This window comes from Panthera leo, chromosome C2 (assembly GCF_018350215.1).
Source record: "Panthera leo isolate Ple1 chromosome C2, P.leo_Ple1_pat1.1, whole genome shotgun sequence".
Lineage (NCBI taxonomy): Eukaryota > Metazoa > Chordata > Mammalia > Carnivora > Felidae > Panthera > Panthera leo.
The window spans coordinates 6,911,742-6,938,911 of record NC_056687.1 but is presented as its reverse complement, the minus strand read 5'-3'; the positions used below and the strand labels follow the sequence as shown (position 1 = coordinate 6,938,911).

The 27,170-nt window shown below is 49.0% G+C and overlaps 2 protein-coding genes across 3 annotated transcripts in view; both read right to left on the bottom strand.

Annotated features, from left to right (window-relative positions):
• ERG (ETS transcription factor ERG) overlaps positions 1-9,265 on the bottom strand; it is a 264,684-nt gene extending 255,419 nt beyond the window's left edge. Inside the window, exon 1 of one of the 2 annotated variants that reach the window (XM_042903746.1) lies at positions 9,241-9,265. The gene's annotated coding sequence lies outside the window, so the exon portion shown is untranslated. Of the gene's footprint in view, positions 1-8,192; positions 8,232-9,240 lie in introns of those variants that run through there. The other variant, XM_042903747.1, reaches the window with a different exon arrangement.
• Positions 9,266-15,636: 6,371 nt separating this feature from the next.
• LOC122198373 lies at positions 15,637-26,608 on the bottom strand. Its single transcript, XM_042902985.1, has 4 exons — positions 26,205-26,608; positions 25,861-25,936; positions 19,658-19,729; positions 15,637-15,782 (listed from the first exon to the last, which is right to left on the bottom strand). Exons 1-4 carry the CDS (start codon positions 26,544-26,546, stop codon positions 15,637-15,639), a joined length of 636 nt encoding a protein of 211 aa, XP_042758919.1. The 5' UTR covers positions 26,547-26,608.
• Positions 26,609-27,170: the final 562 nt, after the last annotated feature.

The following is a 27,170-nucleotide window of genomic DNA, read 5'->3' as shown; positions in this document are numbered from 1 at the left end:
TGACCAGTGCTGCTCTGACCTCCCACTGACTCGGCCTCTTTGTCACCATGCTCCCTCCTCGTCACTTCTGTCAGCGGGCTCTCTGCTCTGACCAAGGGGATTCCAGACAGCAGAGCCCTTGCAAAGATTCCAGAACTTGTCGCTGCAGGTTCTTACTATCGGTGGGACTCTGGCCTCCGCCCTCCCAAGCCTCACTCTGCTCTTCTGGAAAACGGGGGCAATAAAGGCCCTTCCTCCAAAGAGCCACGGCAAGAGTGACCTACAGTGGCACATGCCCCATGCTTCCCCCACCTGGTGCACCCAATGTCAATTACAACCCTCCAAACACCACACTCTTCCTGCCTTTTTGCAACACTATTTTATCCCCTATTTTAATTGCACACTGGAGGGGGTGCCTGGGCGGCTCAGCCCATTAAGTGTCTGAAGTCAGCTCATGGTTTGTGATTTCTAGCTCTGCGTCGGGCTCTGTGCTCACAGCTCGGAGCCTGGGGCCTATTTCGGATTCTGTATCTCCCTCTCTCTCTGCTACTTTCCTGCTTGTGTGCTCTCTCTCTCTCTCTCTCTCAAAAATAAATATTTTTAAGAAATAACTTCACACTTGGGATACTGAAGTAAGTGTCTAGATTGGTCCGTCCAGAACCAGGAAGGGTTGGGCACTTCCTGTGCTACATGGACCACCTCCCAAGTAGCACCTCCAACACCCTGAACACGAGCAATGCCTAACACCCCTGCCCCCTGCCCACTGCAGCCTGCAGTCTGTCCCCACCGAATCAGGGCCAACACACCACCTGGCGGCACGGCACAGCCCCAATGCCTCGTCCTTCGGGAAGCATTCTTGGGTCTTCCTAGGGTATGGTTTAGATCACTCTTTGATCGTATGATTCTTATAAGATGGAAAATTTTTATATTCCACCTTGTTCCAAAAAAAAAAAGATGTAAAGTGATCTACAAGGATATATGCAATATAAAAAGGTTTTTAAAAACTCAGAAGTAGGGGCGCCTGGGTGGCTCAGTCAGTTAAGCGTCCAACTTCGGCTCAGGTCACCATCTCCCAGTTCGTGAGTTCGAGCCCCGCATCGGGCTCTGTGCTGACAGCTCGGAGCCTGCAGCCTGCTTGGGATTCTGTGTCTCCCTCTCTCTCTGCCCCTCCCCGCCCCCACAAAAAGTAAACATTAAAAAAAAAGCAGTAGTTGCAAAATAAATAGTACGGATGAGGCTGTAGGAGGAACAAGGGTAAGAGCCCTGCAGGCGGGCTGTGGGGCCGCTTGCCGGAGCTGGGCCAGCCAGCCAAAGGCTCGCACGATTTCTCCCGAATCGAAGGCTAAACGTGAGGTTCTCCCGTGGGTCCGTAGAGATAAGGGCCTGTGCGATGGGATGAGAAGCTTGCCCCGTGTGTTGCCTCGGTGGGGTCTCTGTCACGGCCACCGCTATACCCATCAGAGTGCTTGACGTAGCAGCCCCATGGGGGCCACCACCGCCATCGCTGCACAGCGTGGGGCCCTGGCTCACCATCAAACAGGCCCGGGCTGAGCAGGTGGCCGTCCTGAATGAGGCCCTTTTGTCAGCATATGAAGTCACCTCCTCTCTAGATCCCGCAGCACGGGCCTTCACCACCACCCCCCCGCCCCCTTTCCATATTTCAACGTCCTGACGGTACAACCCGAGGCTTCCCCAGTGCCCCACGCGGCGTCTTGCACAGACCCTGAGTCAGGAACGCAGCCTGAAAAGGCAGCTCGCCATTCCCTGGTACATTTCCCGCACCTGCCGGTCTCCCTTCCTGGACTCGCCCCTCTCTGACCCAGAAGCCCCCTCCTCCGCCGGCGGCCCGAGACCGTCACCACCTGGACGGAAGCCGGCCACGGTCCGACCTCTGCCTGTCAGCGTTCCCTGCGTCCCCGGGCACGCCGCCTGGCCCGCATTCATTTCCGCCTGGGGACGTGTTTCCCGAGGACGCTGCTCTCAGAGTGCTATTAGCGATCTGGAGTGAAAAGGGCTATCGTTCTGTTTGCCTGCTGTCAATACGATTAGCTGGGAAAAGAATAAATCAGGCGGGTCACTAATTGCCGGAGTCAGACAGGTAGAAAGGTGAGCTTCCCGCTGGAATTTTCCGGCTTTCCCCATTAAATGTGCAGTGGTGTTCCGAACCTCCAGATGTACCCAGTGCCTTCATCATCCCTAATTGACCCAGGTCCCCCGTGTCTCTGTGTGGCTGGTGCTCTCGTTTAATAGGTGATCCAGAAACCTGGATTGCGAAACACGTTCCCAGGTCGCCTAAAACCAATAAACAAAACTCAGCATGATTTAATGCTTCGTTTTTGCAAAGAAAAACTTTATGCTGCAGCTACCTGTCGTTCTACACGCGTTCTGATACATGGAGACAAATGTAACCCCTTCTCTGCCTCCTGGTAGTTCCCTGTGGGGTCTGCGTACTTACGGGATGATTCTACTGGCTCAGCTCTGGTTTTACCCGTTCGGTAGGGAGTGTTGGGGAGACACTGTCCTTGGGGGATGTTCTGTTTCATCACCTGCATTTATAAGTAAGTCTTAGAAAACCGCAAAACTACATCCAGTTATGTAGTGGGCCGCTTCAGAACTGATGCTATTTCAGCTATGAAATCCTCTCTCTTTGAGACCTCAAGCGGTAATGGGTATGCTCTTCCTCTGCCTCCAAAGCCGGGACTTTCATTTGGGTCTCAGAGCTCGGAGGAAACATTGGTAAGATGCTGACTTAACCTGCCTTCTCCAGAAAAGACCGGCAACATTCCCTGGATTTGATCTTTATTGTCATTATTTCTATTTCAGAACTCCGCAGTGAAGTAAATTTTACTGCCAGGGTCAAATAGACGAGAAAGTACTTTTCGATCCTGGAGAAGCAAATTTTCCTCTCCTTTTGCTGATTCTGTCATCTCGCCGCTGTATCTTGCGCTGCAAAAAGAGCCAGCCTTTGCACGAGACGAGGTTACATTCTGTGCAATTAGAGACCCAGATTTGTAAATGTGGCAGCAGGCTCACACCGGCTTTGTGAGGTCGGATACGATATTAATGAGAAGGCACTCGAAGTATGAGATGTCAGAACGTTCCTCAGCTGGCAGTTTCTTTTCTACGCATTTTTGCCTCGCTTCCTAATAAAAGAAACTTCAGCTTCCTAAGCCGTTTCATTTAAAAGTTTAATATTTGGGGCACTGAGGAGGGTACTTGTTGGGTTGTATGTAAGCCAAATGGACAACAAAATATACAGAAATAAATAAACAAACATAAATAAATAAATAAGTAAATAAATAAATAAATAAATAAAAGTTTAATATGAAGGGACACCTGGGCGTGTCCAACTCTTGGTTTCAGCTCAGATCATGATCACACAGTTTGTGAGTTCAAGTCCCAAGTCGGGCTCTATGCTGACAGCAAAGATTCCCTCTCTCTCTCTCTCTCTCTGCCCCTCCCTGCCTCACTTCCACGCACTCTCTCTCAAAATAAATAAACTTAAGGAAAAAAAAAGTTTTACATTAAGATCGTAAGTGGAAAATGTTTCCCAACATTTTCTTTTACGAGCACACACTTCCGTCATTATTTATACTCGGCTTAGATCTCTGTAGGCCCATGTAAGGATCCTGAAGTCCTACCCGGTTCACTCCTGGGGTCCTCCCTGCAAGGTGCCCTAGTGGTCCCCTCCCCCTCCCACCAGGCTCCTCATGACAGCTCCTTTCAATCTCCTCTCAGAAGCCTGAGATCCTCATTCCCTTGGCTTCAAGCGGAATTCCTGGCCTCAGTGACACCGAATGGGAACGTGACTTCCCCCGCTGCCGACTGCAATCAATTTATTCTGTGAAGGCAACGGGTCGTTAGCAGACATGGTTAAGACCCTGGGTTTCTCTTCCTGTTCCCAAGAGCAACAGAGTCTGAGGTCCATCTTAGCGCAGACAGAAAGGTGACGACACCAGCGAACCCATGCCCCAGATGCGGCTGTACCCAAGGTGGTCACGCAGACCTCCCTGCCCGGAACACAGAAAAACGCGCACTCCAATTCTGTCTTTCTTTTACTCTGCAACTTCAGCTAAGTTACTCAGCGCCAAGAATCCACAACCCACACTTCCACTCCGACCCAGAGAAGATGAATCTTCCCACCAGGAACGGAGAGGAACAGAAATCGGGCAACGATAGGACACCAAGCGGGGCTCACCTCCTGTGCTCCCCTGGACCTTAACCGAGAACTAAACACACATCTTCCCTTTTATTTTTTTTATTTTTTTAATGTCCATTTATTTTCGAGAGAGAGAGAGAGAGAGAGACAGAGCATGAGCAGGGGAGGGACAGAGAGAGAGGGAGACACAGAATCCGAAGCAGGCTCCAGGCTCAGCTGTCAGCACAGAGCCCGACGCGGGGCTCGAACTCACAAGCTGTTGAGATCATGACCTGAGCCAAAGTCGGACGCTTAACCGACTGAGCCACCCAGGTGTCCCTCATCTTGACTCTTAAATTAAGATTTGGGAACCTTTGCCGGACTTTTAATTAAGTGAAAATTAGAGTTTCCTGCTATTAAAAAATATCGCCACGCAGCTGTCTGTTTTCTTTCCTAACTCGTTGGACAGATGCTTCCCCCCCCCCCACCACTTCCAGGGGGAATAATTATTGGAATAATATTATTACTAAAAGGAATCCCATATGAGACACCAGCATGTGTGAAAATCTCATTCCCACTAACACAATTCAAAACCAAAGGGTATGTTTTGAAAGGAGGCAGCCACCCATCTCGTTTTTAAAAACCTTTCGACACGCTGGCAGTGTGTCCTAAATCAGATCTCACGTCTCGTCGTCTAGGATTGTAATTTTAAAAAGCGATAAATTAACTCAAAAAGGCTTGTTTTCCACACTTCGAGGATATTTCATTCTCCACACGCAGCCATTTTCAAGCAGAAAAGTCACATAACTGGACTTCCTTTGCACATACTTCTGAACATGCGCGGAGTCAAGGTAACTGAACCCCTTACTTTCATTGTTAAATTACTATTTCTCCTACGCAATCAGGGTCTTCCAGATTATGACATGTGGCCTTAAAAATAGAAGAACTTAAAAGTTACTTTAAATCTAAAACGTAGACCCAGAGCTCCATTTTTGGACGCACCCTTTAATTTCTTGGTGCTGTCTACGTTTTACTTACACTTAAATTTAGCCAAGTTAATTTTAGACCACCCGCCTTCACTACCTTCGCTAGGTCTGCAATGTTACAAACATGAAGCATTGAATCCTCTCTCCTTTAAATGCTAAAATGTTAGAAATAAAAGGTAAAGTTAAAAGGGGAATCTCTACCCCCCCCCCACGCCAGGCTCTTTTGAAGAACTGTTTGGAGGCTAGTCCAGACCACTGGAAACTCCTGTCATTTATCTACAGAACAAACAGCTTTGAATCAATAAATGTGGGCCGCATACTGACAACGCAAAATGTACAAGTAATTAACTCACGGCTAATACTCAACGCTAAATGTACAAGTAATTAACTCACGCCCAGAAGTGCAAAGAAACACTAGAGAGAGATCATCCAGAGCATCAACAAGCCCTCGTGTGCGAGCAATCACCAGCTACCGCCGTGACTTACAAAGTCCCCCCAAGACCCCCAACTCCCCACACTTCCGCAACCAGGTATCGAAACGACCTGAAGTTGCGTCCGAAACATTTAAATGCTTCTACTGCACGTCGGCTTCTTTTTCTTACAGATGCCGCTCCAGAGTTTTTAATACAGTTTCAAGTTCAAGGTGTAGACCATAAACAAAAGCTGTATTCTGAAGGACTACATCCCCTAGGAAAAGCCCAAGAATCCTTCCACAGAGAGGGGAAAGAACACAGAACCCCCTTTGGCATTCTCCTCCTCACCGGAAAAGCTTGCCTGGGAAGCAAAGGCTGATGAAGCCAGGAGGCGACACAGAGACTTGCAGTTAGAGAGCAATCAACTCCCACCCTACACGGAGCTCCATCAAAAGGCCGGGGTTTCGCGCATGATGACTTAAGTTACCTTGGCCACATCTTGTTTCCCCAGCTCCGTAAGTCTCGTTAGAAACATGCAGGTGTCTTTATGTCAACACCTCCTGAACAGAGTTCTATGAAATCGAAGGCAGCACTGACATTTATTCAACATGACAATGTCTCCCCACCACTCCGTATCATATGACCGACGCCGACCTGCTATCGTTTTTCACTGAGGATAGGAAAAGCCTCCAGGAACATTAGCTCCTCTGTCTTGTGAAGAAATAATTCCCCCTTCTGTTATTTTATGTTCTTGTTTAAGGATAATTAGCCGGAAAAAAAAAATCAGAGCGAATATTAATTGTAGGGAAAAAGTTGGAAGTTTTCTATTATCTATTTGCCTATGATACGAGACATGATATATCCCATGCATGCACATCATGTGTATGACGCTTTACAAAAGCACGTAAGTTAAAAATCCATTTTGACATCTTGGGGAGATGCTTTCCTTCTTACATATATATACATATCTGGCACTCCCCTGGGATCTTAGCCCTTACCACAAATAAAACACTGGATTTTTCTGAGATTAGAAATTCAACAAGCTTTTTCTAGAATACCAAAACAAAACATGGGAAGTAGAGGGAGGACTGTTGATATCCACACGGACACGCAGCCCCGTTACATAATCCATTCAATGGGAAACGCTGATTTTCAAAATTTTAGCTGAAGGAGGAACATCGGGTTAAATCCCCAGGCACTCATCGTGAAATCACAGACTCATGTAAAATAATGTATCACGAGCCTACCCTGAATTTTTTAAACTAAAATGAAGTCATGACAAAGTGTCAGAAAAGAGAAGAAACTGTAATTTTAAGTGTAACTGGAATGACACATTCTGAAACCTATAAATCAAAAGATATAATACCCATTCGCCAGCACCGTGCAATGTCCGAATGAAGCTAGGATTACCGGACCGCAAACGGCATTTGTGATGTGGGTAGCACTCATAAAACCTTTCTTTAGAATTATGAAACTTCACATACTAGCCACAAAGTTTGCATATCTCACCCTGCTTCCACCAGATTTGTCATTTCGATGGTATGATTAGCTCATTCATAATTTGACACCCACTGAAGTAATTTGGTTGGGTTTGTACAGAACTCGTGTTGCCTGGTCTTCCCGGGGGGCTGAAGGAGCCCACACCAGCGGCTGCCAGCAGAGCAGGGGTTAACCCCAGGAATGTGACAGTTCTCCGGGTGATAAGGTGATGCGGAGCTGAGGCTGGTCAAGGGCTCTAAACTACTTGGAGACAACCGAAAATCCTCAAAAGTAGTTCCAATGATAAATAAACTCTATGCGCTATGTTATGTCACCCCGGGGAAGAATACAATGTTTTTTACTCGCATTGGAAGTTTTTTGAACTGCAGAACTACAGAAACATGTCGAGTGTGAAATCTGTGGCCCATATGAATAAGTTCTTTTGAAGGATAAACGAAATTACCCTTATATCAACGAGTTGCATTAAGTGCACATCTGCATCAAAATTGTTTACCCATTTTACTGGGCAGTCTGGTCTGCTATTAATAATAGCATTTAAGTTTTAGGCTTAAAAATACTAAAAAAATAAGTCTATAAGTACCTTTTGTAAACCATCTCTATACCAAGGCTATCTGATTAAAAAAAAAAAAAAAGAATTACAGGCCACATTTTTAAACATGCCAAGAACTCCCAATTAAGGTGGCAAATTGTAAGCACGCAAACATAACAGCTGCAGGCTGAAGTGTCAGAAGGTGACACGACGGAGACAGGGACGGGGGAGAAGAAAGAGGCAGAGCCCGGTTTCCCGGGGTTTGGAGCGACGTCGGAGGGAGAGTCCCTGCCTGCAATGACCCAGCGGGGTGACAGCCTAGTCCACATCTGGTCCCCGCTTCCAGCCCACAGTGGACTTCAGGGCAACACCGAACTCCCATCGAGGCAAGAACGAACACGCTTTTTTTTTTTTTTTTTTTTTTTTTGCTCGGTGTCCCAGATGAGGCCCCCGCCGATTTCGGGGTCCCTGCTCCTCTCCGTCCCGCCCGGGCCCCGCGCGCCTTCCCCGGGACCCCGGGCAGCGCAGCGGCGAGCCGTCCCTCCCTGCGTCGCACGCCCCACCTGTCCCCGCGCCGTCGGAAGGGCCGGCCACCCCGCCGCCGCCCGCGCGGGAGCCGGGCAGGGCGCGCGGGGCGCGGGACTTACCGGAGGCGAGCGCCGCCGTCGGGGAGGGCGTGTCCCGCACGTGCGTGTCCGCGCCCGCGTGTGCCCGCGCGCGTGCCTGGCGGTGCGCGCGCGGAGCCGGGCCGCACTGACTCCCGGGGCGCCGACGGGCTCAGCCCATGGTGTGGGCGCCGGCCTCGGGGAGGCTCCGGCTCCCGCCAATCGCCGAGCAGGGAGGCCGCCCCGACGCGCGACCCGCGAGCGGGAGGTGCGCGCCCGGGGGGCGGGGCGCGGGCGCGGGGGCGCGCGTGTCCCCGGGCGCGTGGGGGCGCGCGCGTGGGTCTGCGGGCGCGCGTGTCCGTGCGCGCGCCCGGGGGCCGGGGAGCGCGGCGGCGCGGGCGGGTCTGGTCGCCGCCGGGTTTAGGACGGAGCTGACGGCGGGGGAGGGCGCTGGGGGCGAGGAGGAGGAGGAGGAGGAGGAGGAGGAGCTACAGCCGAGCCCGGGACGGCGTGAGCCGGGCCGGAGACAAACCCGGGACGCGCCTCCAGGAGGGGAGACCAGAGGAGTGGGGCGGGGGGAGCCCCGGAGGAGCTTGCTTCTCGAACTCGGGGTCGCTTCTGGTGAGAAGCAGTGTTTTTTTTTCTTGCCCAGCCTCAGCCACGACAGACGTCACATGTAATAAAAGAACCGGTGGCAGCCGTAGAAGTTTGAAACCACCGGCTGCCTTGGGATGCGCATCAGAATCAAGACCACGTCGCCCTCAGACTGGGGACGAAGAGACGCGGTGCCAAGGTGTCTCCGGCTTCAGCGAGACCTGGGGTCGCTACCTGCGCGTCCCCGGAGCCAGAGGCGAGCCCCGGGACCCGCCGGCGGAGGCCGGGGAGCAGCGCGACGCGGGATGCCCAGACACCCGGCCGGACGCGCGGGCGCCGTGACAGCAGCCCTCGTGAGAACAGAATCCAGTCGGCAAAAAACAACTCCCCAACGGGGGAGCCGCGAGGTCCCGCTCCTCGGCCTGTGGGGCACTGTGCTAAGCCCCTCCAGATGTTTTAGTTTATCAGTGAATCGTGACATCAAAATCGCGCTTACCTGAGTGCGTCGTCTCTTCATTCACTGCTGTCCCCGGGGGCCCGTCACCACCATCCCTGCGCTCGCTAGGAACCCATCCCAGAACGTCCTCTTGCACGCTCGCTCCTTTCCGACCAAGTGAAAACTACTCATGTCCCTCCCTCTCCAAACTTTAACAGCCAAGAATTTCAGCAAACAGCCAGCAAGAAGGCTAAGTCCCCCCCCCCCACCACCACCACCCCAAGGGATGGGAGGGAATAAGCACTCCTTTAATTTGAAAAATAATAATTAAAACTCCCTCAACTTTTAAGGCCGGGCAACATAATCTATTAATTGGTCGCTATTAACATGCAGTTTTATTGACCATAGCACACAGAAGTCTGATTGTGAAGGAGGAGTGTTTTCAATGAAAGTGGAGTTATTTTAGCTGCAGACGTGTTTACATTTCTGTGGTTTAGTCTATAACTTTCTCTTTTTCTTGCTGCAGAATTCTGCTCCATGAAGCAAAGCCCTTAGCTCCCAGACATTCCAAAAAGTCTGCCAAAATAATAGAAAAAAAGAGAGAGAGAAGAAAAAACACAGAGAGACCCCCAAGTCTGGGTCAGGCTCGGGGTTGTGAGTGGGCATCGGTGAGTATGCCCGCCCCCCCTCCGCACTTTCCAGTTTAAAAAAAAAAAAAAGCCTTCAGGGCTCCATTTCCTGTTTGCTGGGGGAAAAAAACTGGGTCTAAGCAGCTGAGTTTAGAAATTGCCTTTTCGGGGACCCTTTAGATTCTGAGGGGATCTTTAACCCTAAAGCCGCCAAAATGGACCCATTAATTTGAAAATCTGCCATTTCAAACCCTCCAAGGAAGTGTTTCTTTTTTAAATGGGCAACTTTCATGAAACTGCAAATCTATTCTTAGGAAATTTCCTGCACACACACACACACACACACACACACACACACACACACACACATCATAGTAGATGAAATACAAGCCACCGGTCCTTAGGGGGCCAAGACAAGATACCAATAAAAATAAATCGTGAAAACAGAATAAGCTTCTGACAAGAATGCATCCTTTTCTCAAAGAGGTTATGGTACAAAGAACAGAATGCATATTAAAAGGTGCACATTTATAGGGCCATGTCAATTTATACACTCTGTGCTAGAATCATCATTTGCAAATTCGATTGATTCTTTTCAGTTGCTCCCTAGTACCACAGATGACACAATATTGCAGTTTATGTGGTCTTAAATGTACAACCTGCCTCTCCCTTTAGCTGCCAATTGCAAATTTTGGTTCCCTTTCTCTCTAGCTATTCTCCAAAAATTCCAGATCCAAGAAACCTCACTGTATTTTGAAATCTTCCTCTTCGCCACTAATTTTCAAAACTCACCACAGGGAACCCTTAACATTTAGGGAAGTGCTTTAAAATAAATAGATTTTCAACCTGTTCAATGAGATCATCAGTCCCCTGGGCAATGACTCTACTTTATAACACTACAGTGGGCCAGCAAAGTTCCTCAATCATCCTCACCGGCACTGAATAGTATACTACAGAACAGTGCAGGAAATAGTACTAGGTAAACTAATGGACAAAAGAACATTAAAAAAAATAAAGCACTGTGCTTTCATAGCTGGGAGATCATGAGCTCAATAATCCAAGTTCCCACTGTTGAGACTGAAATCGCGGGTTCAGAAAAACCACAATATTTGAAATAATGTCTCTTCTAGCTCCCCTTTACTACTCTTCGTCCACTCCCCAAATCTAGACGCTCGCACAGAGAAAGAGAATTTCTTGGAAGAAATATATTCTGAACCTACTTAAAAATCTGAGATCATTCCTCTGGAAAAATCTGAGAGCCTCAGAACCCCGGAGTTCTGCATTGATCTTATGACATCATGTCCTCCAATTGATTGTATCTTATAGTCTGTAATTAGGAAGTTCTTCCTATTGTCTACTCTAATCTCCACTTATAGCATTACCTTCAGTATGGTCCATAATCAAGGTCAAAGAGTAGGAAATCTGCATCAACTCGTCAAATCCATTGACTTAGCTTGAGAGGCCAGCAGAGACACATACACTATCTTGCAGGACAATTAGCAAATACGACAATTGTAACTAAGTTGGGAACATATCATTCAAAAGAAAGGTTTTTAGGGGTGCCTGTGTGGCTCAGTCGGTTAAGCATCCAACTTCGGCCCAGGTCATGATCTCATGGTTCGTGAGTTCGAGCCCTGCATCGGGCTCTGTGCTGACAGCTCAGAGCCTGAAACCTCTGCTTTGGATTCTGTGTCTCCCTCTCTGTCTGCTCCTTCCCCACTCATGCTCCGTCTCTCAAAAAATAAATAAACACTACAAAATATTTTTAAATAAAAAAAAATAAAAGAAAGGTCTTTATAAAAACACCACTTGACACATTTTGTAAGAATTAGTAGCTTTAAGTATTTCATACGTGAAATGGTCTTCTTTCTGTATAAAGTTTTGCGGTCAACTTAATTCTTTTTGAAATCCCTTTTATCCAAAAGATGTTTTGGATTAATTTAAGTATTTGTTACTGGATAATGTCAAGCTCTTGTTCAATGAAATGTCCTGCACTGGGTTGTCACACCTGTTAAATATAAGCCTCCTTTTCTTTTGATACTCTGAGCAAGGCCTTAAAAGGTTTACATCCTTCAATATGGAGACTTAATTGCTTTGCTATAATAAAAATAATCCCTATAAAATTCAGATTGTGGATATTTCAAAGCTGAGAGAAGTATTGGATTGGAATGTAAAGGTTGCAGTTCAAAAAGCCTTCCACATTTAATATAACATGCATGGGGTTATGAGTTATAAAGTCCCGGTTATCATTTTGTAAGGTCTGGTCTCTGTCGTCCTCACACGGAGCGTCTTTGAGCTTTACTTTATGGCTTAGCAGTTCTCTGTGTGCATGTGTTAAATATGGAAAGGGTAGCATTTCCCTCTGCAGTAAATGCTCACAAGGGAGGAAGTCTCAGATTCTGTTTTAAGAGAGGCACTGGAGTGAGATTGCCTCACTGACACATTCATGTCTTGGTGAGCTCAGATCTGGTGTGAAGCCATTCTTTTTGAATCTTTATTTATTTTTGGGAGAGAGAGAGAGAGAGAAAGAGACAGAGTGCGAGTGGAGGAGGAACAGAGAGAGGGAGACACAGAATCCGAAGCAAGATCCGGGCTCTGAGCTGTCAGCACAGAGCCCGACATGGGACTCGAACTCACAAACCGCGAGATCATGACCTGAGCCGAGGTCGGATGCTTAACTGACTGAGCCACCCAGGCGCCCCGGCGGGAAGCCATTCTAAAGGAGAGCCACGCTTGGAGAAAGCAGACATTAAGCGCGCTGGGTGTAAGGACCCTTCAACTTTCACCCAGGCATCCTGAGCCCTTCCCCCACAGCCTCCACCCAATCAACTGGGATTTTTTTTCCACCGTGGAGGTTGGGTGGGAGGGGGTCTGCCCATTCCATGTTCCACCTTCCCTCTGGGCAACCCAAGACCAGGGAGAGGGGAGGATAAGTGTTGGAACTCCAGAGCTGAGGTTCTAGACTTAGTAGCACCCCTGGGTCCCCCTACGACCATTGGCATCTCATCCCCCGACCTCTACCGCCCATCATCAGTGAGCAGCAAAGAACGAAGGTGCACATTCTCTGGGGAGAGCCCTCAGCCTACGACAAAAGTATTTCAAGGGGCTCTTGGGTGGCTCAGTCGGTTAATCATCCACCTCTTGGTTTCAGTTCAGGTCATAATCTCACAGTCCGCGGATTCGAGCCCCACGTCGGGCTCTGCGCTAACAATGCAGAACCTGCTTGGGATTCTCTCTCCTCTCTCTGCCCCTCACCTGCTTGCTCTCCAACTCTCTCTCTCTCTCTCTCTCTCTCTCAAATAAATAAACTTTAAAGAAAAAGTATTTCTAGTGTGTTTTATCAGCAGCTGCTAAGTCTGTCTTCTGTGTTCTTTCCCCCTTTCAGACAAACTAGCTTCATGCAACACTCTTACCCTCTGAAGCACTTTTTCAATCTCTGTCAGATATAGTTTAAGCATTCTGGGCACACAGCCGTTCTCCGTAACACGTGGTGACCACGAACTGCTCCGTAAAATTGCATAATGCGTAATTCCCATCAGCTTGCATGATGCGCAAAACACGTTGATAGGAAACACATTGTGCATCTGTCCGTGGGCTCTGGTGACAGAGGTTCCACAAAGCGGATCGGGAGAGCATATTTGTATTTTTTAAGATGGAATTACATAGAACACATCGGGAGATCTGCCCCAGCTCCTTGGGCGATTATGCTTAGGCAATTTGCGTTTGAGCTTCATGCCCTATGACACTAAATCTATCAATGAACAACGTTCTTGTCATGTATGTTTCCATCCACTTGATTACTCACGAGTGCAGAAATAGTTGCATTTTTGGAAAACTGAGACCATTTTTTTTCTCAGTGATTTTTTGGAGCAATAAAGGTGCCCATGGGACGGTGCATCAGGGCAAATAAAATCAGTATTTTTTTTTTAATTTTTTTATGTTTATTTATTTTTGAGACAGAGAGAGAGCATGAACGGGGGAGGGTCAGAGAGAGGGAGACACAGAATCTGAAACAGGCTCCAGGCTCTGAGCGGTCAGCACAGAGCCCGACGTGGGGCTCGAACTCACGGACCGCGAGATCATGACCTGAGCCGAAGTCGGATGCTCAACCGACAGAGCCACCCAGGCGCCCCTAAAATCAGTATTTTAAATGACTTTCTTCTGTATCTTAGAATAGTAAACCATCATCTTAGGATTATGAATGACCTGATGTAATTTTAATGTGTGGAAAGTCTATTTCAGAGATAGTGCGCAGACATTTGTTGAGGAATGTGTAAGCACAGGAATCCAGCTCTTACCAGCCATATGACCCTGGGCAAGTCACAGCTTCTGGACTCAAGCCTCCATTTTCTCATCTATTAACCGAGGCTATCGGAATGGATGACCTCAAATATGCTCAACCCAAGACCTCCCCGAGGAGAACTGGGGTTTTTCGTCTTCATACCCCTACTTCTTGGCCTAGCGGTTGACGGATTTGTTGGGGGCACCTGTGGAAGGTATACCTCTCGCCCAGAAGGCCTAATGCGCACACCCCTCGCTTCCTTCTCATGCATCCAAGCCCGAAGAGGAGCGCCCTCCTGGGATGGGTTCCCCTACCTTTGGGTCCTACGTCAACCTGGTGTTGGGTGGAACCTGCAGAACGTCCAGCGGTGACCTGGGCACTTCCTCTACATCAGAATCACCTGCAGCTTCAAAAACAATGACGTCATCTCAGGGTGCCTGGGTGGCTCAGTCGGTTAAGCATCTGATTTCAGCTCAGGTCATGATCTCGCGGTCCGTGAGTTCGAGCCCCCCACCGGAGCCTGCTTCGGATTCTGTGTCTCCCTCTCTCTCTGCCCCTCCCCTGCTCGTGCTCTGTCTCTCTCACTCACTCTCAAAAAATGAATAAATGTTAAAAAAAAATTTTTAAATAATGACATCATCTGGATCCCACCTCAGAGGGAGTAAATCAGAAACTCAGGGGACGGGGGGACTAGGGCACTGGCACCATATAAGTGCCATATGTTTGAAACTCCCCAGGTGGTCGGAGTGGACCTCCAGGGTTGAGGATCACAGTTATTGAAATTACCGTCATGAAACGAATAAGGAAGGAAGTCCAGAATCTTACCTAGTGAGATGACTCTAGAAAATGCACTCTAAAGACGAACCCCAGCTCCCAAAACAGCTGCATGGCCAGAGTGGCCTCTTTCTGTGTTTGGTGTTCTCGTTCGGTCATAAAACCCTGGGATCTTGGAATTTCGTCCTCATTTTGCCCCCATTTTCTTGGAACGTCCTTCCCATCTTCACGGGGTCTGCCATTTACAAAGCTCTTACAGGAATGTTTATCATGCAGGTGACTTCAGTCACCTTGTGCAGTAGTGACGAGGCCTGACACACTCCAAGTCCCAAGGGCTCCAAAGTGAGTCAAGACTCAAACGCAGATCTTAGGAGTTTTCACTGTGTGGCCACTTGTCGTCCTTCCTTATTCAAGATCTCCTTCTAGATCCTTCCTCACCAGCCCTGAGCCGCAGTTAACCCCGGCCCCTAACTTAAGCGTTCCCACCACTGGGATAGCACCCATGTGTCTCAACTACATCGTGCACACATTGGAGCTCAATAAGAAGTATTCGGTAAGAATTGATCTCTGAACCCTGCCCCTGACTTGCCCCGTAGCTAAGTAGTTACCATGAGCCATATTGACTCACCACAGTTCCCATGTATACCCCTTTGTTGATTTCCAGGGTCCAGGCCTCTCAGGGTTTTATAACCTCGCATCTGGCCCCCGGGGCTGTCTCCTGACTACCCACCTGCCCCTTAGCACAATCTTCCCCAAAGGGTCCTTACCCCATCACACTACAGCTGGCTTCAGAGGCCTCCGGGAGTACCTCTTGCTATTGGGCAGACTCTGGATGCACGGGTAGGCACCACGGGAGACCGTGAACACCACCAACACACTCTGCCGAGGGCAAGCTCCTCGCCGGCAGACGGTCTTGGCTGCCCGGAGGGGGAGGGAAGATTAAGGCTTGTTCCAGAAGAAACTCAAGGTGAAGATCCTGGCATAGATCCTGACGCGCAGAGTAGGATTATGGAGCAGGAAAGAGTTCCCTTCTCGAAGAAGCCAACCTCTGGGTTTGCAGGCTGGGTGCACAATGGGGTGAAGTCAAACCTGCCGCGGCAGTTTCTGGACAGTGGGTTCCACCAACACAGGCTTCATCTACAGACACCAGCAGGTGAGTGGTAATCAAGGGGACAAGGGGCCCTCCCCGGAGACCCCTTAGGGTCTGCGTCTGAGGATGCTGTGTCTGAGAACCCTGTCTCTTCTTGGAGCTGCTACTGTTCCCAGTGTGGTTCCTGGATGGGTACCAGTCTGTGAAATTGGTTACTAGTCAGGATGAGAAAAGTTCAGAAATTGAGACTGAGCGTACAGAAACTCCTAAAGAGATCTGACCGAGTAATTTTATGTCTGCTCCATCTAATAATAAAAACTTGAGCTCGGAATGTGTAGGTCTCCTTTTATTCCATTTTGCCTAGTGACTTGTTTTTCTTATGTCTTATCAAATACCTATAAAGCACATACTGGACGGGCTTTAAAAATTAAATGAAAATGGCGCTTCAGCACAGAAAGTTTTGAGAAATGCTGCCACGGACCACACCAATTCCACATGCCTGGACACCCTTTGGAGAAGACACACAGAGTGCTACCGAGTGCTTTGTCCAGGGGGACCTAGCCCTGCCTAAGAGACTGTTTAATTTGTTGGATCAGACTACAAGTTCTAAGCCAAACTTGCCCATAAAGCTAATATTTTCCCTGCTAACCAGCAGGTGGGGCATAGGAAGAAGCCCAGAGTCACTCAGAAAAAATCACCTTTCTCTGAACTTGTGAGCTGTGGTATGAATTAGGATTCATAACTCCTTTTCAGGGGTATTTGGGTCTCTCACAGTCTGGGTCCAGTCTACGCCCCTAGGCTTTCATTCTAATTTAACACCCACCATTTTCTTACCCAGACCCCTCATACCCACAGGGCTCTCTCCCATGGCTTTCTTACTGGATAGCCTATCACCTTCATTTTTGTAGCATGGAGCACGGGGTCGGAAAGATAATCTTTCTTAACAAATGTCTATTGATTTATTGGCCTTTGGAGTCCCATCTTAAGTGTCAGGTGGCACTATCTGAGACCCAGCTCGCCTCCTGGTACCTAAATAGGATAACGTCGCTGAGGCCCTGCCCTGGACCCCATTGGCCATCTCTGAGTTTACCCCTCTGTTGTGGTGGACCATTCCCTCACATGCCGGCAACTTCCGCCTCGAGCATCTCTAGATGCTCTGCAGAAGGCTCTCTCTCTCTCTCTGGGTCATCAGAGCTTGCTCAGCCCATGAGCAACGTGGCCTAGAAGTGCCGGGGATTACATCAAAGCGTGAGTCTTAACCAATGAGAGAGACAACATGGTGGTCAATGTCCCAGCTCTCCACCCCCGAAGGGCACCACTCTGAAGCAAGTCCTATAAGGTTCCTTAGTGGGTTTCCATGGGGTTGAGCCTTGACCACCCCCAGAGTAGTAACCAGCTCCGGAATATTCTCTTTAGAGGATTGCCCCTTCCCTCATCCCTGTTCCCCACCCCCTCACTCTTACTTCCCGGAAATCACTTTCCGGTTAAACTACCTGAACCCAACATCTTGTCTCAAGTTTGCTTTGGCTGGGAACCAAAGAAAGACACAACAGTGGGCCAGGTGGTGTCCAGGTGCACTCCGACCCTTACCCTGCCAGCCTTGACCTTGGGTCTGATCCTGGTTGGACCAAAGGCCAGGTGATACAGCTGGCATGAAGCTTTAGGACCCAGAATGAGTAGCTCCTCTGTGGGGGACCGAGCTGTGACAGAAGTGGGGGCCTCGCCCTCTTGGAACCTGACGGACGAGGTAAGCTCTTATTGTCTAAAAGTGCCCAAAGCATTTTTGTCCAAGAAGACCTCATCCTCCCCACCAACCACAAGGCCGATGGGACACCATCCGAGCTCTGTTCTCCCTTTCTCCTTTGTAACTCCTTATAGCCCCTCAAACCCAGAAGGGCAGAAAGAGGTGGAACCAAAGAGTTGGCAATCAGGCTAAAATGTATGTGGCATCGGTGGCATTGGCCAAAGCGAGCCCTCACCCAGCACCGAGCACCACACTCGCAGAGGGACTGCTGAGCCGTGAGCACGCAGGTGCACGCCGGCCAGTGGGCGGCAGAAAGAAGGCGAAGGCATCGCTCAGAGGGTCAGTTGGTGCCAGGATGCTCTGCTCCCCTTCCAGCGCACTCCCTCCATCACGGAACTCGGCACACGACGCCGGCTGCGTTTGTCTGTCTCTGCCAGCCTGCACGTTGCTCGACAGTTGGTTTGGTCCCATTTATCTGAAGGCTCTGAGAACCTGGCGCATGGGAGAGAGTGAATAAATGCTTTTTAAATTGTGTTGAAAGGAATTAAATTGAGTCTGCTTTGGTTTGGATTAAAATACACTGGAGCTAAAAAACAGCATAATGCAGTTCGTATGAGTTGTTCTCTCGCTAGATAAGTGATCGAGAGGGAGAGACAGAAAGACAGACGGGTAGATAAATAGATAGATTTCATATGTATTTATGCGTAAACACACCCACACCCACACCCACACCCACACAGGTCTGAGTTCAGGCAGACCGATCTGGGTTCATTCCATCACTCAGGCAGGTCCAGGGTCCTGTTGATATATAACAATGTTCAACAGAGGATTCCAGATCATCATCAGGGAAAGAGAACCCCAGAGCCCGGAGCCTCACAGCCCAGTTCCAAAGCAAAAAAAAAAAAAAAAAAAAAAAAAAAAAAAAAAAAAAAGAAAGGAAAAAAAAAAAAAGCGTTCAGCTCTAAGGAGTGGTTTTCCTCTGCATATTGTTTCTGGGCCCACAGACGAATGCCAAATTGCTAACGAATAGACAGACTTAGCTTTGCCATTTTCTCTTGGCAATTAAGACGAAAGTTGCATACCTTTCGTGATGTCCTCCCCCAAAAAGGAGCCGCTGCAGCTTTGCATTGCCCCCAGTAATGTCCCCCCTCGTGCCCCCCTTCCCCTGCGGCTGCTGAGGGGACCGAGCTCCCTTTCATGAGTCCCAACAGAGCCGTGTCAACCCCCTAACCCGGCTGCGGGCCACAGTGCCCAGACCAGACCACTTCTGGTGAACCGGCTGTCTGTTTCTATGGGGTCTATCACCAAAGTCGTAACATTCTTTCGCTACCAAAGTCACTGGGCTTTTTTTTTTTTTTTTTTAATCCTTGGAAATGATCCCAGTTTAAGGAGGAACGAAACGCAACATTCAGCCAAATACAACTTTTGAATAATTTAAATGAGAGCTACTTAAGTCTTCTGGAAACAACTCTCGCCCTGTGTTCTCTGATGTGAACAGGAAAAAAAAAAAAAATTACGCACCCATGTGCAGAATTTAAGCCCGGGCAGATGGTATGTTTTGCACCATGGACTGATGTTACTGCGTTGGCAGGAACGTTCTTACGACTGGCTCGGCAGAGGGTTTCCACGCCCGCAAGTTTGGCAACCCAGGCTTTGGGTTTTCGCTGAGCTATAGTATGGTTGAGACCATCCTCATCAGATTTTCCTAGGTTTTTGTTGCTCCCCATTGCAAATAGATACATGGGAGACTGAGCCACAGTCAGGAACCAGGTGTCTCAGTGTCTCTGTGGCCAAGATGTCTTCTCGCTTCCAGAAGGATCTGTGATGGTCATCTGACATGTAAAGACAGAGTGGAGCATTCGGAAATTTTCTAAAGAAAAACAAAAGCTCAATCGAGCCACCGCAGAGCCATCTCCTTTCCCCCGGGGCCGCGAGCACGGCCCGGCCTGAAGACACACAGAACCAGAGGACTCGCTTTCGACGCACCGTGACGCTCTGGGTGGATATACAGGAGCGATTATTACTAAGCCCTGTGGAAATTAAGAAAGGGAAACGTCACTCAAATGGAGCCGGGGGGACAGAAGGGAGGCTGGAAGGGGGGCCCTGCCCCTCCATGTCAATTACGGGAAGATTCCACAGTGGCAGACCCAACAGAAGAGTGTCTACAGGAGAGAGGCATCCACGGCGGGCCCGGCGGGGAAAGATGTGCGCCTCCTGTGTAAGCGATCGACCGCCCTTGCCGTTCGGCCAAGGATAAAACCATCAGCACCAAGAACGCTTGCTTTTCTCCACCGGACTAAGTGCCAGACAACCCAACTCCCTCCCTCTTCTCTGTAAAAGAATATTTTTTTCCTTTGTTTGGGTCTTGCCATAGCTCGAATGTCCCAAATCGCAATTCTCTGTTATCCCCAAGTAAACTCATCTTTGCCGCTAAATAACTGGCTGTTTTATTTTTAAGGCTACAGGCACCCGCAGCATACACTGCCCTGCCCTCGGTGCAGCGAGGGGTACAAAGATGTTAAACTCAAAGTTCCCGATTTTCCCTGTGCCTACTTCTTTGTAAAAAAAAAAAGTTGGGGCGCCTGGGTGGCTCAGTGGGTTAAGCGTCCGACTCTTGATTTCGGCTCAGGTCATGACCTCACAGTTTCATGAGCTCGAGGCCCATGTCGGGCTCTGTGCTGACAGTGCAAAAGCCTGCTTGGGATTCTCTCTCTCCCTCTCTCTCTGCCCCTCCCCTGCTCATTCTCTCTCTCTCTCTCTCTCTCTCTCTCTCTCAAAATAAATAAACTTAAAAAAAAAAGTTAAGACATCTGCATAAGAACCTACAAAAAGGACATCAGATAAGGGCTAGAGAGATAGAGCAGAGCATTTCCGAAGAGCAAAGTTGCAGGCAGTCTCTTCAGACCTCAGGAACCAAAATGGGCTTCCTGCAAGTGCTTCCAACTGGTTTACTGCCCTTGTGTTCCCTTCATTCTACGGATAGTGGATTAGGTACCAGCTAGAGACATACACACTCTTCTGTGCACTCAGCACGCATGCGTGGAGCACCTAGTGTATACAACATGCCAAGCACTGAGGGGGAAAAGGTCACGTGACTTCCGGCCCCCAGGAACTCACTATCTGCTGGCAACGAGAGCGGTGCAGTCACATCCTTGCAGAGCACCCCGGTAAGTGTAACGAGAGGGGGAAGCGATCAGTGCACAACACTCACTCCCGCACGCCCAGACGTGATACAGAGGTAAAGGTGATTTCATCTGTTGGGCAGGACTACATAATTTCAGGTAGACTCGAATTCTATCCGTCTAGGAAGCTAGATGTAGATATCGCAGCAAAACTGCAGTGAGACAGACGGCTCTCATCGACCCCAACGTCATCAGTAAGGTCATCGTGCGAACGAGCAGGATAAAACTCAGAAACAAATATTGGAATACAAATTTCAAAAATGAAAGTCGAACCCCATATGGAAGCATTAATTATTATCCTAGTCAGATAACATCCAAAGAAACTAATTTAAATTTGGAGTAAAAGAATAAAAGGTGGGGGTGCCTGGGTGGCTCAGTCAGTGAAGCATCCAACTTCGGCTCAGGTCACGATCTCACAGTTCGTGGGTTCAAGCCCCGCCTCGGGCTCTGTGCTGACAGCTCGGAGCCTGGAGCCTGCTTCGGATTCTGTGTCTCCCTCTCTCTCTGCCCCTCCCCTGCTCGCATTCTCTATCTCTCTCTCTCAAAAATAAATAAGTGTTAAAAAGAAAAAAAATTATTTTTAAACAATAAAAGGTATTTGATACAATTTATTTAACACCTATTGGCATTTCTGTAGTTGCCTTTATTGATTTAACTGTGGAAAACCCACCCCAACTTCTCCAATATAAGCAATATGCACGACTTTGCATATCCTTACTAAAAGGCTAGCAATAGTTCTGAAAGAACTTACGATGTTTTTAGGAGAAACTAAGTGCTGGAATCTAACACTATGAAGAAAATTGGGTATAAATTCAAAAGCGAAGTTATGTTGTGGGGCCTTCCCAGATCATCCTGGCCCCGCAAAATTCTCTTTCCTTGAGATTATTTCAATGCAACAGAATCTCCTCTTCCTGTGTCGTCTGACAGTCCCTGCCTCATACAACCAGCATTTTGCTATTTCTTCACACAAATCATTTCTCAGCCCAAAGGACCCCCCCTTCTCTTTTCCCTGAGCTTGAGGGCTTTTCAAAATCAAGAGTCATTTGTCCTTCTTCTCTTTTTATGGTTCTTAAATTCTCTGGAACACTGGCAAGTGTAGGAATTTTTATAATATGGTTGGATCATTTGGCTCTGCTCGGTTGTTGCTAAATTGCCTTTGAAACAATTAAGATACAGTTTATTTGTCTGCAGTTCATACAGTATGCCACATGTAAAGTAGATACTCAAAAAATGTTGTGGGGAAATTCGCCAATCCCGAAGAATGGAGAATGGCACAGAAGTTGTACGAGCTGCAAGGACAATTTTGCGAATTTTTAGGAAAAGGCTCCTATAGCCCCTAAAAAGCATACAATATAAATTACAACTAGGTTCTCAGGTTTTAAATCTCTGGCTACTAGGCCCCAGGGCACCCCTTTGTGGGATATTTTTCGCAAACGCGAATAGAGAGGGAGAAAGAAAAAGACCATATACAGCAGCATTTGAACTTCTTATCTTTTGCTTATTGGACGCTTCGTTTCATATCGTGTACCCACCACTTCTGTTCTGCCCAGTTTCAGTGGAAACTGAAGCACATCTTCACGTTTCTGAGCAAATGACTTTTTATTTTCGATTCTCCATCAAGCGCGATTTTATTCATCCTTTCCTTTAAAAAATCTTTCCTACACCGTTATCTTTATTTGTTAATCACATACGGAAGCAGCTTGTTAAACCGAAGAAAATGAACTCCGTCTCCATAGAAACTGCCGAAGTTTGGGATGCGATGACACAAGGCAGCTTAAAGCGACCGAAACGTGTACGTGCCCCAGCCCTTACTGGTCGAATGGCGGGGGCACTTCATCTTTCTAGCAACTGATCTCATTGAATAAATTCAGTTGTGGTAATGTCTTTTTAAGCCCGAGGCCAAAAGAAAAAAAAAAAAATGACTCCCTACCCCCCTACCCCAAGAATAAGCTCCATAAAAATCCTGCCAATTAATAAAGGGCTAGTGTGTCGCAAGCATTTCTCCACCATCTTTTACGAAGGGACTGTATTTTACCTGGAATTATCCACACACTCAGCAAGATAGGCCCCTGCTGATAGAATGACATCATTTCTGCGCTCCCCAAAAGCCGCTTCGTAAGACAATGCACATTTTCAGCAGCAGCATAAGGAACAGCATTGTTTGAAAACTCACGAGGCCGCTTTCCAGTCTCCCCGCCCGCCTTCCCAGCCCTGCCCTCCCCCGCCTCCCAGCCGAGCCACACCTCTCTAGAAATACTCGCTTTCTTAATGAAAACCATATTGGGGGAAAAAAAAAGAAAAAAAAAGTTTGCATGACCCGCCGGAACGCCTGGACAATCTTCAATGTCAGCTTCAGACGACACGTGTCTTATGAAAGTCTGGGGGCCCTGCCTGTCTGGCAGAGTGAGCTCTGTCCCACATCTTTATGAGAAAGAGGGACAAAACTTCTGTTTTTGGCATTTTATATTGGAGTCTGTTTCCAGGGAGGAGGGGAAAAAAAATAGCAACGTAGAGTCTAGACACAAGAGATGGGGGTGAAATCTGGAAGCCATTCACCCCGGCGAGGGCAGAGCGAGGATCTCCTTACACTGCCTAATTACACATGAAAAATGTAGACATCACTGCTCTCGACCGCTTGGAAAAGTAGAACGCTCACCCGGCACTTTGGGGCTGTGGCAAATCAACCAGCCGTACATTCTGGGCGTGGGGCATCCTGCTCCCTGCGTGTTGCAAGGTGATTTTTTTTTTCCAGAGAAGTCGGTATTTCCTCATCCCTCCCCAAATGTTTTCGCGTATTCTAAATGCGGCCAACGGTCACATTCTATGAAGGATATTTAGATGTGAAAGTAGGACGTCCATGGGACGACGTTCAACACATTCCTGCTGTAAAGACTTCACCCGCTACGAAGACCGCGGCTGTGAGGTCTGCAGCGTTTATTTTAGGACCTAATTTACGGTTTGGGTGGATTTGTTGTCCGCATGCTAACTTCTAAATCATTAATGTGGCCCGTTCTATAAGAGGAGAAACGTCAGTGTCGTGCCCAACTCCTCACAGGGGCAGATAAGACTGAGACCAGAGTAAAGAACCTTCTGTCACCCCCTTCACATTCTCCAGTCTTCACTCAGTAAGCCGAACGGAAGAAAATACCGCATGAGAATAATAGTCTCTGTGATGTGCCAACATGTATAACTTGTTTTTGCATTTCCTACCATTTTTTCCTCCGGTCTACCACCACCCTTTCTCTGAATATTTGCTTTGGACTTAGAAACTCACGGAACTCTACCGACCGATGCTTTGTTTGAACTTGATAGGAAAATGCGATCACCTGTCTTTATGAGTTTGAGGTTTCTCCAGACCCGGGAGGCTCGGTCTAGATCAGGGGCTTGGGTGCCATGGAACGTTTTGTAACTGCTCCCACCCAGGCGTCTTCACCTGCACAGCCAGGTAAGGGAAAGGCAGATGTGCCCCCCTTTCTGATAGTAGCAAAATCCTATAAGGATACGAGTGACTTAGTCACGTTTATTGGAAACAGTTGGAGCTGGAAGGGAAGGCAAACTGGTGGGGGGGACGGGAAGAGGTAATGAAGACCTGGAGAGGGGAAGGTTCTAGTTCACTCAGGCCAAGGCCTGAGGTCACCCTTGGCCCAAGTCCCAGGTCCCACCTGTTGGAAGGTTGAGTGGGAGGGGCCAAAGCTCTTGGTTTAGATGAGGCCTTTCCGGGGCGCCTGGGTGGCTCAGTCCATTAAGCATCCAACTTCGGCTCAGGTCATGATCTCACAGTTCGTGGGTTCGAGCCCCGCGTCGGGCTCTGTGTTGACGGCTCAGAGCCCGGAGCCTGCTTCGGATTCTGTGTCTCCCTCTCTCTCTGCCCCTCCCCTGCTTATGCTCTGTCTCTCTTTTTCTCTAAACATTTTTTAAAAATTTAGGGGTGTCTGGGTGGCCCAGTCAGTTGAGCATCCGACTTTGATTCAGGTCATGATCTCCAGTGGGTTCGAGCCCCACTTCAGCTCTGTGCTGACAGCTCAGATCCTGGAGCCCGCTTCAGATTCTGTGTCCCCCTCCCTCTCCCGCTTACACTCTGTGGGACTCTTTCTCTCTCAAAAATAAATAAACGTTAAAAACAAAATCAGATGAGGCCCTCCTGCTCCTGCTCCACAGCCGAGATTCTGTCTTCTTTTGCCAGTGGGATCTTCAGCTCCAAAGACAGGGACCCCTTCCTGCTGCGTGCCGCCCTTGGCCGTCTGTGACACCCGTGGACTGCTTCTCAGAAAAACGTTCATAAATTCATAAAATACAATATGTAGGCTCTCAAAGCAAATCAACGATACGGATACCAGGTGTTTTGTTTCTAAAAAATAGATTTGTGATCGATATGCTTCTTTACTCACTTATTAAACGAAACGACCTATTGGTGCATCCGAGAGTGATACCATCAAAGGCATGACGAGCAAAAACCATACAGCGTGGTATCGGCCACAACTATCACGTGCCACGACAACAGGTGTGAACCGTATGGGTGACAAATCACAAGCATTGCTCATGATACTGGGGAGGCTGTTCCCTCAGGTACAAGCCAAGGCTCTGCTCACTGTCAGTGAGACAGCAGTGAAAGCAGGGATCACTGTCTCCTGTCTTCCAAGTTCACCAGCCCTAGGTTGCAAACCCACGCCTGAGGAGAGCCTCCCTCACAAATGCGTCGAACAGCCCCACTCTCGCCCCCACCAGCAGGGGGCAGCAGAGTGCCACATGCCTGCGGCCGCCCCAGGAACCCCAGGAGCACACCCTCCCTATCAGCCCCAGGGTATGGCTGCTGGCTTACCAGGCTTGGCCTGAGTCTTGGACTGGAAGGTGCCACCTGAGGTCCCCAGCTAGTCCCCTCCCTCTAAACAGTTACCTTTAGACTCTCTGTGGCCCATCCATTCTTTCACTCAATTGTTCCCCCACCAAATGTCTCTTCAGCACCTACGTTGGTGTCTTACCTACACAGTGAGGTCCTGGAGGTCCTGGAGCCATGCAGAAAGCAAATCCTGGCTCTTCTGGAATGCGCATCTGTAGCTGGGGGGAGGGGAAGATAGACCGCAAACCAACTAACATGCAAGTAGGTGCCAGGTGGCCACGAGTGCCGAGGTAAACCGAGGCAGGCGAGGGGCAGAAAGGCTGTTGAGGGGTGAAGATGGGGAAAGGCTTTGGATAAAGCCACTGTTGAGCAGAAGTCAAAGGGGGGGGGTCTCCCGTGGCAGGCTGGGGAACAGCAGGGTCCCAGGAAGGCGGGAGCCTCGTGCACGGTGGTCCACGGGACGGGGGCTGCGGCTAAGGGGCCCACCTTGTGGGAGGCTCCCCGGGGGACTTGGAGAGCGGAGACCACGGCCCCCACAGGAGACCAGAGGACAGGGTGTGTGTGGCAAGTGCCTGACCGACTCAGGGCTGCGTCTATCGCCCCCAGGGGACCGCCGGCGGATGCGGCAAAACAGCAAAGGCAGGAGCCCCTGCTCACATCGGACACCACGTGCTCCTTGGTGAGGGTTACGTGAAGCAGGGCGATCCGACCACTGACCTCCGCGGTGGTGACCGTGCAAGTGCACATCCTGGTCAGAAGAAACCAAGCTGCACGCTTCCGGGCTGACCATTCGATTCTATACACGTCTTGCTCCACTAACAAATACATTTTAAAAAAATTAATGAATGAGAACAATTTACATCTCGTCCAAGGCTGGAACAAGCCTCTGCACCTCCCCGGTCCTCTGGCTCTGATTTCAACAGCCACCGCTAACACCCAACGTGACCGGCACTATCCTGAGCCTGCTGCCCAGATTAACTCACTTCATCATCACAGCGATGCTCTCGGATACTCTTTTTTTTTTTTAAGTTTACGAAGCGCTGCTGGTTTCCGGTCACACAGCAAACGGCACAGCCATGGTCGTCCTCTTCCTCCCTCATAAGGCTTAAAGGAGAGGCAGGTACTAAAGGCCTCGGAGGGGGTTCAAGAGCCTGGGCCGTGAGTGGTGCCCCATCCGGCCAGAAAGCCCCCTCCGGAGGCTCCGGCAGGTTCTCCGTGGGGTTCGGGACGGCTGATCCGTGATGAAAAGCGGACCAAGACTCTAATGACAACAGCCACCCCCAGTGACCCTGCAGAAACGAATAATCACCTTAATTGCCGTGTCCTGACAGCCCTGTTTGCCATTCTTTAATTGTTACTTCTGCGCTTTTCTGGATTCTCTCCAAGTTTTGTACACCCCCGCCCCCCACTCCAAAATTTGTTTTGAACATGTTGGCCTTGAAGAAAGAAACA

Bases quoted from the DNA above. Each gene is read 5' to 3' on its own strand.
- LOC122198373 (XM_042902985.1), bottom strand. From the start codon at position 26,546: ATGTATTTGTTAGTGGAGCAAGACGTGTATAGAATCGAATGGTCAGCC. The intron at 19,730-25,860 runs GTAAGACACCAA...TAATTTCCACAG, and splicing joins TCCAGGACCTCACTGTGTAG to GGCTTAGTAATAATCGCTCC. The intron at 15,783-19,657 runs GTGTGTCTTCAG...CCCTCCGGGCAG, and splicing joins AAAGCGAGTCCTCTGGTTCT to CCAAGACCGTCTGCCGGCGA.